The sequence below is a fragment of the Rhinopithecus roxellana genome, chromosome 11 (assembly GCF_007565055.1).
Source record: "Rhinopithecus roxellana isolate Shanxi Qingling chromosome 11, ASM756505v1, whole genome shotgun sequence".
Classification (NCBI taxonomy): Eukaryota; Metazoa; Chordata; class Mammalia; order Primates; family Cercopithecidae; genus Rhinopithecus; species Rhinopithecus roxellana.
The window spans coordinates 119,131,236-119,143,440 of record NC_044559.1 but is presented as its reverse complement, the minus strand read 5'-3'; the positions used below and the strand labels follow the sequence as shown (position 1 = coordinate 119,143,440).

Genomic DNA, 12,205 nt, shown 5'->3' with positions numbered 1-12,205 from the left:
CATGATACCTGGTCATTTAAAAATGTTGGCACCTCCCCCTCTTGCCTCTGCTTTCATCATGCGACAGCTCCCACTTTGCATTCCACCATACTTAAATGCTTCTTGAGGCCTCATCAGAAGCTGAGCAGATGCCTGGTGCCATGCTTCCTGTACAGCCTGCAGAACTGTGAGCCAATTAAACCTATTTCTTTTATAAATTACCAGTCTCAGGTATTTCTTTATAGTAATGAAAGAATGACCTAATGTACCCACCAAGACCATTGCTACAGAAAAATCAGTATCATGCTGGTTATCAATTTCCTGCCACTATTCTTTCTAGCAGACCTCTCTGAAAACTGGTCAGGGTAGAAAAGCATCGTTATACTTAACTGCTACCTTCTGGTGAGAAAAACCAGTAGGCACCAAAGCCAAGTATCAGAAATCAAGACATGAGGCCAACATTTCTATTTCAAAGGCTATTTACAGAAACATGGCTAAACACAGAGGGCCAATTAACTGGGTAACTAAGGAACTGAAGGTCCAGCTGGTGAGTAGCTCAAGAACACACAAGTGATCTTTTTGAATTGAGGAAGGAACAATTTCTTAGAAAGTGACAGAAATCTGCCTATATTATACAGAAAGGTCTAGTGGCCTTTCCATGATACTTGCTTTGGTGAGGAACTGTAGATTAGTGTCCTCTTCAGTTGTAGCAATCTGTGTTTCATAATATCATTAGAAATAAGATGTTTTGGAGTTTCTTGAAGCTCAATGGTTATAAATTACAATGGATAATATTTAGCATAAGCAATAGGCTAATCTACTGAATATTCATCGATTAGAAGTAAAAACTATGAAAAATACAATTTTTACATACTTTGCATTTACTCATGTGCTCCCAGACTCTTAAAAATGAACCTCTTTCTCTGTTGTTTTACTGGCTTCCTTTGCAAAAACAGACATCCTCGTAGAGTCAGGATAAATTCTCAACTTTGTTTGCATGTTTAGATTTTTACTTAAGAGTTTCAATTTCTGTCGATGCCTAGAATTGATAAGGCCTTTTTACTTTCTCTCATTTTCCCATGTTTCTCTTCTGACTTCGCTGGTTGACCACAGAGAATCTGAGAAACGAAACTGGGCAACAGATATCATATTTTTGAGGTGGGGGCATGGCGGCTCACGCCTGTAATCCTGGCACTCGGGATTATGAGGTGGGTAGATCATGAGGTTAGGAGTTTGAGACCAGCCTGGCCAACATGGTGAAACCCCATCTCTACTAAAAATACAAAAAATTAGCTGGGCAGGGTGATGCATGCCTGTAATCCCAGCTACTAAGGAGGCTGAGGCAAGAGAACCGCTTGAACCTGGGAGGCGGAGGTTCCAATGAACTGAGGTCAACCATTGCACTTCAGCCAGGGCGACAGAGGAAGACTCTGTCCCTCCCTGCCCCCCACCAAAAAAAGGGTATCAGATTTTTGAAATCAGAATTTTGACTGTGAAATCTTGAAAAAGTTACTAAGGCTCTTCGAATCTCAGTTTCTTTGTTGTAAAATTGGGAAAAATATACTTTCCTCATCAGGTGAAGGTGAGAATTAAAATTGATACCATAGAATGTTTTTAATAAATGTAAATATAAGGCAGAACTTAATAAGAGCTGTTATTTACAGAGGACCATTTAATATAAGGACAAAAATCCCAATTGCATTTATTTAAAAAACAGGATTGGATAAACTGTAAGTTAATAACACTAGGTGTGGTGTGCTGATATGTAATCATTTAATTAGAAATCAGGATCTTAAAATTGGTTCATAATGATTGAAAAACTCATTGATACAATGAAAAGTATAAGTGCAGCAACTTGTTTAATTAAAGGTATCTGCATTTGGTACAGATTATTGCTTTAAATTAGTTAAAAATAGAGCATGCATGTTGATTTTACTGTAAGCTGATATACACTTAAAATCTCAAATTTGCTTTTCCTTTACTGAATTTTGGGTAGAAAATTATCTTCTTCACCATTATGCCTTACATCACATTTCTTTACTGTTTCTAGCTAAGCTGCTAAAGAAGATACATGTGGAATCTGCCCAAATTCTTTTACCTCCAGATGATCTTTTAAATAGCATTCAACATAATTGAGTTCAGGTGGCAGCTGTCAGCGAGATAAATCTTGAATGAGATTAAGATGAATGACAGCACAGCTTGCCAACATCCCATTGCCCCAGAAAGAAATGAGAAATTAATGGCATCAGCATTGGTGGTGTGACCAACAAAAATACAAATAAGACAAGGGAAGACAATGTTTAAACATGCCATGCATATTTCAGTGATCATAAATCTCTGGCTTCCTTTTTTACCTTTAATATTCCCATACTCCTGGGATCGATTGTGTAGAACCAGAACCGAACAGTACACATTCCGAGGCTTGCTGGGAAGGATTTGGAGGTAGTAATTCTGGCAATGGATCCTTCCTTGGAGCCAGATGAGTTGACGTACAGGAAGTGCTTACCACTACCTTGAAATAGATTAACACAATTTTTTTCAGTGCAATGATAATATCGCATGAGTTGGAAAGTACTTGCAATCATTATCAGATATCTTTTTATCCTCATACATACACACAATCAAACAGACTCATTTTCATTTTGGGAGTCATATATCAATAACATTTCATTCTTCTGAGCCAAAAAAGTGTCACTATGATGTGATTCACAAAATTCCCTTGAGCCAGTGACTCATACAGTAATCAAATACTGGTTTTGAATATGAAGGTGTATTACTGTTCTCCTAAATTGCTCAAACCTGTCAGATTCCAGCAATAAAATACTTCGTATGCTGTGCACACAGCAAGTACAGAGTAGGTACTGGGGACTGACTAGTATCGTATCTTATTTTCAGTTGCTCTGATTCCCACACCGGCCAGGGTAGTAGTGAATGGCTATGACTGCAAAGTGAAATGTGATTCTTAGGGTCATTACATTAGTTTTTTCTGAGTAGTACACAACTTCTTTTCTTCTCAAATGCATTAGTATGTGAAAGATTTCTGCATTTAAACACAATTGCATTTTTTTCTGTTGCCATTGTCAGAAATTCATCATAGATACCATTCCCCTTTGTGGATAGGTAAAATATATATGTGTGTGTGTGTGTATTTTTTCCTTAAGTTATATATTTATTTGTAGTCTCATTCAAGACTATTGTTTTCTATATATATTACATATTAATATATATTTAATTATATATAATACGTAAATATAAATATATTTATGTATAAGTATGTAAATAGAAATATATATAACATTATACATAATGTATTATATATATTTAATTATATAATGTATTATATATTTAATTATATATAATAAATAATATAAATATTTAATATTTAATTATTATATAATATATAAATATAAATATAATGTATAATATATATGAATGAGACTACAAATAAATATTTAACGTAAGGAAAAAATACACTTTTTTATATTTATATTATTTACACATCTATTTTTATATTTATAATATATAATAAAATATATAATTAAATATATTTATCTATTACATATATTTATCTACCACATATTAATATATATTAAAATATCTTCTACATATATTTATATGTTACCTACGTGTATATTTTTTCCTTCAGTTAACTATTTAATTTTATTTCAAAATTGAGGCCATTAAAATAATTTATAATTAAAAGTATTCTTGATTTCCTGTGGTATTTTAGTATTGTTATTCAGATACATGTTTTTAAAGCATTATTTCTGAGTTAGTGGTCAAACAGGCTTCTCTTTTGAAGCTTTTCTTTTAAAAAACTTGTTGTCAGGTCAATTGAGTACTCTTCATATAATCAGCATATGTATTCGTTTACCTTTATCTCTCAGCATTTAATTCTTCAGTGCAAGGAATACTCATGTGCTGTATGCTTGAATACAATTGAAACGGAATACAATTGAAAATTGAAGTGGCTAGAATATATCACAAAGGAGAATTAGATGACCATTCTTTTGATTAATATTAGCATGGTATATGTTTCTCCATGCCTTTACTTTTAATGTGTGTGTATATTAAATGTAGGTTTCTTACTGACAATATATAGTTGGGTCTTGTGTTTGTATCTATTTTGACAAGCAGGTGAATTTAGATGATTGGCACTTTAATTATTCATATAGTTGGAGTAATATTTATACATCTACCATATTTTTCTCCATTTTGTATTCAATACTCTTATATTCTGAATCTTTGTTTCTTTTTTTTCCCCCCTTCTGTTTTTTCTGTCTTCTCTGGCTTTAATTGAATATTTCACGATTCTGTTTTCATCCTCTCTTAACATATCAATTTTACATCTTCTGTTTTTCCATTATTTTTCTAGGGATTGACTTTGAATTTGCAATATACATTATAACTACCAAACCAAATCCTCTGTCAAATATCATCATACCATTTTATAAGCAACTTACATAACAACATAACTAACCCATTTCATGGGTAGTACAAGTACTGTAAGATAGTATTTTCAATTATTCCCTCTCACTTCTTATAACATAGTTGGGTATTTCTATTCCCCTAGGTTGGTTAGGTTCCAGGAAAATGTTTTTCTTGAAGGCAGGCCTTGTTAAGAACAGAACGCTCTAGCAATATTTCAAAATGGCTACTTTTCCCCTTTTTCCTGCTGAAAACTGAGATTTTTCTTTCATCTTTGCTGTGAGAATGTGGGAGGGCCCCCGAAGGGAACATTGACCAAAGTGTGTGGGCTGCCAAGGACTGGGTCCCCATCACATTGTTTTCTCTCAAACTTGTCCACATTGAGGCTGCAGCATTCTGTCGGTTACAGTTAGGATTCCTACACCAGTACTTGTTCCCTGAAGAGTTCCCGTTCATAGGCTACTTGCCCAGGTAACGTGCGATACTCTGTGTCTGGCTGTCTGGCTGTCCAATGTTGGGGGTAGTGGTTTGCCTGTGACCTCAGTTCTCTAATTAATCTAAAAAGAATTGATTTTCAGTTGGTTCACCTTTCCTTCTATAATGATAGGAATGATGCCTTCCAAGCTCCTTACATGCTGGACTGGAAGATGCAAATAACTTGCATCTATTTTTTTTAAAAAAAACCCTATTTGACTGAAAATATCTCTTTTCACTAACAGGCTGCCAAAATAAGAAAATTTCCATAAAATTTATTTTTCTAATTAATTAATTAATTAATTATTGAGACAGAGTCTTGCTCTGTTGCCAGGCTGGAGTGCAGTGGCACGATCTTTGTTCACTGCAACCTCTGCCTCCCGGGTTCAAGCGATTCTCCTGCCTCAGACTCCCAAGTAGATGGGACTACAGGTGTGTGCCACCAAGCCCAGCTAATTTTTGTATTTTTAGTAGAGATGGGGTTTCACCATGTTGGCCAGGATGGTCTTGATCTCCTGACCTTGTGATCCCCCGCCTCGGCTTCCCAAAGTGCTGGAATCACAGGCGTGAGCCACCACGCCCGGCCTAATTTTATTTCAGTAAGATAAGAGGGAACGTTGCCTGAGAATTATTGCAGCAAAATTTTCAACACAAAAGAGTACACATGAAAAGAACTTGAACTATTCCTGTAGCATCAGTAAACTGTTTTCTATCCGCATTGTCCTTTGAAATATATTGTATGTACCACCAAATATTGGGTTAGGAAAACTGAACACAGTATTTAATTTAGCCAGAGGAAAAAAAAAAAAAAGTTTTCTAAGTTTCACATTTTGTTCCCAAAATACTGCTTGTTTGTTTTCTTATTTGGAAAATCACAACAGAGGTGGCATGCAAAGCCAGAATACCTACACAGCACCTGTCAAACCTACTGCGAACAGTGGCTTAGTCACTAAAAACATGCTTTCTTTAAATCCATGGTATTTTTAATTAAATAAGAACATCTGGATTTCTCTACATTCTGTTGCTTTTTATACACTTGAGAATTTCTAACGCATTTAGACCGCACTTTATCAGACCAACTTTAAAACACTGTCTTCAGTAAGAAAAATATGGTATAATCCAACGAGCTATAGTAACTCTTTATGCACAGTAGGGCTTAATTGAAAGTATCAAATATATTCATCCTATACTGGATGTGAATAAATAGCCTTGACTTTGTCCCAAACAGTTAATAACTAACATGTTTGTATAAATTATTTTTATAGTTCAGTTCTCAAATACTATAACATATATAATGATAACTAATGTACTTCCATCTCAGAAGCAGATCCTATTTAATTCAGACTTTAAATATTTCTTTTTCCATTTTGTAGTGTCAACCCAATGTTGAAAGTCAAATATTTAGAGCAGTAGGAAAAGTAGTAATTAGGTTCATTGACACAAATTCAACCAATTTTGCAAAGTTAGGAATTGAATTCTGATTTAAAATCTTGGATTTATGTAAATTTATTCCTCCAATTGCATAAATACATTGAAATTTCACTAATTCAGATATTTCTTTTCAATACTTTTAGTCCAATACTTAATTATAAAAGGACAATTTTAAGTTTCTACAACAACCTGAATTAAGTCCAACCAAATGCTCCATTCTTTGTAATAAGTTACAGGCTCCTAAAGTAACTTAAGTCACAACATCTTTAGAGTTTCAGTAATTTACTAATAAAGAAAAGTACTTAAAAAACAAAATTGAGATATTTCTTCCAGCCTGGTACCTAACAATATTTCAAGTACTTGAAAAATATTCTAACAATATTGTAGGTACTTGGAAAATTATTGCACACGGGAAAACAATAACATATGCATTATTTCTTTCTTAAATAGCCACAGTTATTTTCGAATGGTGTGTGTGTCTTTTGGGCACTACACAAATTTCCAAATCTTGAAATTGGACTGAACATTACCTTCTTTTGTTATTCCAAATTTTCCCCAGTAAATGTCACTTTTGTGGCAGCAACTACTAAAACCAGTTTAGCAAAAGTATGACGTCATACAAAGAAATGTTATACAATCTAATGTTTGCATTTTAGGGTTATATCATGAAACACAATGTGAAGACAATTAATTCACTGGGAATGATCATCCACTATTTCACTGCAGGATATTTATTTTGGCACAGGATAATCAATGTCATGTAAGGCCCAATATCAAAGCTAATCATTCCAATGATTAATTAATGGACTTTGGGCTGAGTTATCAAAGTATATCCCCACTTAACATCTTCAAATTTGCATACTCAATTTTGCTCTTATAAAATTCCGCAGTTTAACACAAAAGTCAGAAAACTGATTCTTGTCCGAAATATTAATGCATGCCAAGGTATTCATTTTAAAATTTAAGAATGTAAAAATGTACCTGGAAATTTAGAAGACATCATTGCGAATTTAATCTTTGGCAATTTTTAATTCTGAAACTCTAGCATATCTAAGTTTGACTTTATAAGTGGGAAAAACTTTTCTGATTCCATATATATACATGCATATATATATATATATATATATATATTTTTTTTTTTTGGAGAATCATAAAGGTGAAAAGTTGCTTAGCTTCTTCAAATTATTAATAGAAATACATGAATTATCCAGAAACTATGTACTGTATCTCAATGTTATAACACCTTACATTGAATTATACTTTCAGAAATAGACTCATTCTTTATCTAGTGAGCTCAGACCAGACCCACTTTCAAACATTTACAAACTTTCAGTTGCTTCATTGAGACCTACCTATTTAATTCTAGCAAAATCCTTAGGGAAGGTCAATGTAGCCTCTCGCACAAAGTTCAGAATTTATTAAAGCAGATAATAAAGTTTAAATGTCTGAACTGCCACAACATATTTAGAATTTAATAGTAAATCATTAAACCAACTCGCTTTATTTATATGACTCTATGAAAAGATCAACAACATTCACAGGACAGGTCTTTATAGAAGCAGAATTTTTGTTTATTTGTTTGATTTTGGACTATTTTACAGCTTACTACTTGCCATTTCAAAAGCTCCTTAACTCTCATGTAGTCAGATCAGAATGCATTAAATTAGTTTTATAAAATCGATTACACTTTAATTAAATACTACCAGGTGTTGTATTCTGGAATACTGTATTCATTAAATATATCTGAATTTTACCTCTCCCAAACTGACACCAAATATTTTCTGGACACTTTTCATTTAATACTTCACTTTTGCTTGTGTAAGTTTATGATCATAAATTCTCAAGATTCCTGGGGCACAGATTTTATATTTTGCTTCTTAATTGGCTACAATTAGTCAATGGATAGAGATTTCCAATTAATATTCAACTTTTACCTTAAAACCTCAAATTCAGCATCAAAGTGTAGTATCCTCAAATCACAATACTTAGTATCAGAGTGTCAAATATATATTAGCCAAATTCAGAATCAAATACCATGCTTCACGGACATTTTTTCAAATTGACGTCAGCAGAGAGTAAAAAATTCTAATTTGTTTTTTAGATGTGATTAGCTACAATCTTGAGATTTTAAAACTGTTTTGTTGAGTCATTGTACTATAAGGTTATGAATTTTACATTTTTCTGTTAAAAAAAAAAAAAGTTGGTACTTTTAAAGGAAAGCTAGCCAGGCTCGGTGGCTCACGCCTACAATCCCAGCACTTTGGGAGGCCCAGGAGGGCAGACAGCCTAGGGTCAGGGGTCCGAGACCAGCCTGACGAACATAGGAAAACCCCATCTCTACTGGAAATACAAAAAATAAAAAATAAAAAATTAGCCGGGCATGGTGGTGCATGCCTGTAATCCCAGCTACTTGGGAGGCTGAGGCAAGAGAATCGCTTGAAGCTGGGAGGCAGGAGGTTGCAGTGAGCCGAGATTGTGCCATTGCACTTCAGCCTGGATGACAAGAGCAAAACTCCATCTCAATATAATAATAATAATAAAATTTAAAAAATAAAGGAAAGGTATGCTTTGACAGCTTCAGTGCCCTAAGAAGAATCATACTTATTGCACTAAGGAAAAATAATAAAAGATAATTTCTCACTTCTAGTGATCTGAATTCTCTCCCTACTTTAAATTAAGAGTCAATTTTAGACTTTTTTCCCCCTATTTTCCTGTTCATAAAATAAAGCTGGCTAATAGTTTTTAAAAATGCTGTGCATGATGCCTCTTTCAAAATAGCAAAAGCTCCATTCTTCAGAGTCAGATTTATTCAGCGTGCCTCTGCATCCTCTATAATTTCTGCCTGTCTCTCACTCTCAATAGAAGGGTGTCTAATGACTATCAGGTGAAATGCTCTCAATCTCTTTTGTGCTTTTATTTTCTTCCCCCAGATTTTCAACGTGCATCTGCAATTTTTTCTCACTCTGTCTCCCAGGCTGCAGTGCAGTGGCACAATCTCAGCTCACTGCAACCTCCGCCTCCCGGGTTCAAGTGATTCTCATGCCTCAGCCTCCCAAGTAGCTGGGACTACAGGTGCCTGCCACCACACCCAGCTAATTTTTTGTATTTTTAGTAGAGACAGGGTTTCACCATGTTGGCCAGGCTGGTCTCGAACTCCTGACCTCAGGTGATCCACCCACCTTGGCCTCACAAAGTGCTGGAATTACAGGCATGAGTCACTGCACCCGGCTAATATCTGCAATTTTTTAAGGCTGTGAATGTAAATATGGCCAGCGAGAGAACGAAGTTTCCTCAAAGTTGTCAGAATGGAAAATATAGATGCAGTGTTTCTGGAGGCGAATGAATTTTTCTCATAGCATTTGATAAAAATGTCTGCCGTTACATTATTTTGATTTGCTTTTTAAAGAGTGTTACACCGGGCGCGGTGGCTCAAGCCTGTAATCCCAGCACTTTAGGAGATCGAGACCATCCTGGCTAACACTGTGAAATCCCGTCTCTACTAAAAAATACAAAAAAAAAAAAACTAGCCGGGCGAGGTGGTGGGTGCCTGTAGTCCCAGCTACTCGGGAGGCTGAGGCAGGAGAATGGCGTAAACCCGGGAGGCGGAGCTTGCAGTGAGCTGAGATCCGGCCACTGCACTCCAGCCCCGGCGACAGAGCAAGACTCCGTCTCAAAAATAAATAAATAAATAAATAAAGAGTGTTACAACGACTATTTCCTTTAAATATCATAAATTGTATTTTGTTCCAATAAGTTATGCTGTAGGCATTAATCTCTTTTGAGACTAATTATTGCCTCTTTAAATAAAAACACTTTTTACCAGAATGTCTTATTTTAATGCTATTAACTGTCATCAAAATCAATATTATAAACTCTCCCCTCCACCCTGCCCCCCACAGTATGCATTAATCTGATACGAAAATGAAGCTTCTGGTTGTGGCATGCCAACACAAGGTAGAGTCAGCTTATTTTGAAAGCTCCTAATATACTTAGCAGCAAGAATACCTCAGTCACAGGAAGATGAAATATAAGTGAAATCGGTTGCCATTTCCTGTAAGTTACAGCTAGAGACAAGGGATTCTGAATCTCCACATCCTCATATTCAAAGAACCCTGAAAAACCTCTTTATGAGACATTTATTTCTCAAGATGCCTTTGGAAACATGAATTAGCTTAATAACATTTCTGTAACTTTATTTTCCAAACTGAGATTACAAGTAAAACTTGTTTCATGGTCATGCAGGAAGGCAAAACTAATAAAATAAATGATAGATGCTTTTATTTAGGTAAAATGATAAGTGGTCACTATTATAAAAGAGCTTTGACTTCATTTAAATTTCAGATCTATTTTACTTGGAGGAGTGTGGAAAGCAAGTAAGAACAGAAGAATAGTTATTTTCATTGAAACTGGGAAATATATTATCACATTATTTTAATGAATATGTAATGGGCAGAACTGTAGGCAGGATTGTCCACTGGTTAAGTCTGCAGGCACTGGAGCTCTAGACTTTGATTTGCATCCTGCCTCTACCACTTATTAGGTATGTGACCTTGGGTAACCTACTTAAATTCTCTAGGACTCTGAAGCAATAAGAGATAATTATAGTACATACTTCAGCCTCATGGGGTTGTGGTAAAAATTAAATGATCTACTATATGTAAAGTACTTAGAACATAGTTGCAAATTAGTGCTACTCTCCTAGGAAATTTAGAGAATAGCTATAAAGATGATTCTATCAGTGGAAATAAGACAACTAATTGCAAGTTATTGATTGAATAACTACTATAGAGAAGGTAGCATGTCTTTCATTTGGATGTAGAATGATGTACAAGATAAGACTGGTAAAATATGAAACAAATCCAAAAGAATCTTACAACACAAGATAATAATATGTATTGTTTTAAAGGCAAGCTCTGAGTCAAACTGCCTGAGTTAAAAGGCAAATGCTGATACTTATAAGCTTTGTGACTTTGGGAAAATTTCTCAATCCCTACTATGTCTCATATTTATCATCTATCAAAAGAGGATAATAATAATAATTTACAGCTCATTCGGATTACTGGGATCATATAATATCAAATATTGATGTACATCATAAATGTTACATAGTTCAACAAATAAAAGATGGCTTACATTTGGTGGAGGAGGGAAAACTTCATAAAAGGTGGGTACTAATGGGGGACGAGCACTGAAAGACAGGCCATCTTGCAGTCCTTACTTAAGAAGAAGCTTCCAAGGAAACTCAACTATCGTAAGGAAGACAAAGACAAGGATACCAGAGGAAATGCTACCTTCTGACACCTACTGCTATAACAAACAGTAAATACAATCTTAGTCCTAAGGCAGATAAACATAAAAATCTCACACTAATGGCCTTTAAATCTGTTTCTTTTACCCAGTATATAGTGTCTACTATCAGCCAAAAATTACAAATCATACCAAAACAATGATACTATGAAGTGTTGATATTAATAAAATCCAGAGTACTTTTGAGGTACAAGAACTCAGTTTGTAAAAGAGGAACATAAGATTTAGAATGAAAAATACAATTCGGAGGAGAATGCAGAGAGTCCTTGATGCTAAACTGAAAGGCAATGAAGAGCCTCTGATCATTTGGAGGACCAGGAGTCACCAATTATAAATATTAATCTTGCATCAATGTGAAGAGCGGCCTTGTACAGAAGAATACTTGCATTGTAAATGAGCGGTCTTGACATCTACAATAGCCCAGAAGTGAGTATGGATGACAGATGTGAAAATGCAAAGATATGAAAACATATAATCAGCTGAGAAAGAGAGCTGACAGAATTTGAAATTGAGAGAGAATTAATAGTGTTAACAATGATGATGACAATAACAGAAATAGTAGGGTCATGAGAAGAAGATGCTTTCT

The 12,205-nt window shown here is 34.7% G+C and overlaps 1 protein-coding gene across 1 annotated transcript in view; it reads right to left on the bottom strand.

Moving 5' to 3' along the window:
- MALRD1 (MAM and LDL receptor class A domain containing 1) overlaps positions 1 to 12,205 on the bottom strand; it is a 706,902-nt gene that overhangs the window by 186,268 nt on the left and 508,429 nt on the right. The window contains exon 32 of the mRNA XM_030940611.1: positions 2,334 to 2,491. Within this exon, the coding sequence (XP_030796471.1) occupies positions 2,334 to 2,491 (158 nt within the window). The remainder of the gene's footprint in view (positions 1 to 2,333; positions 2,492 to 12,205) is intronic.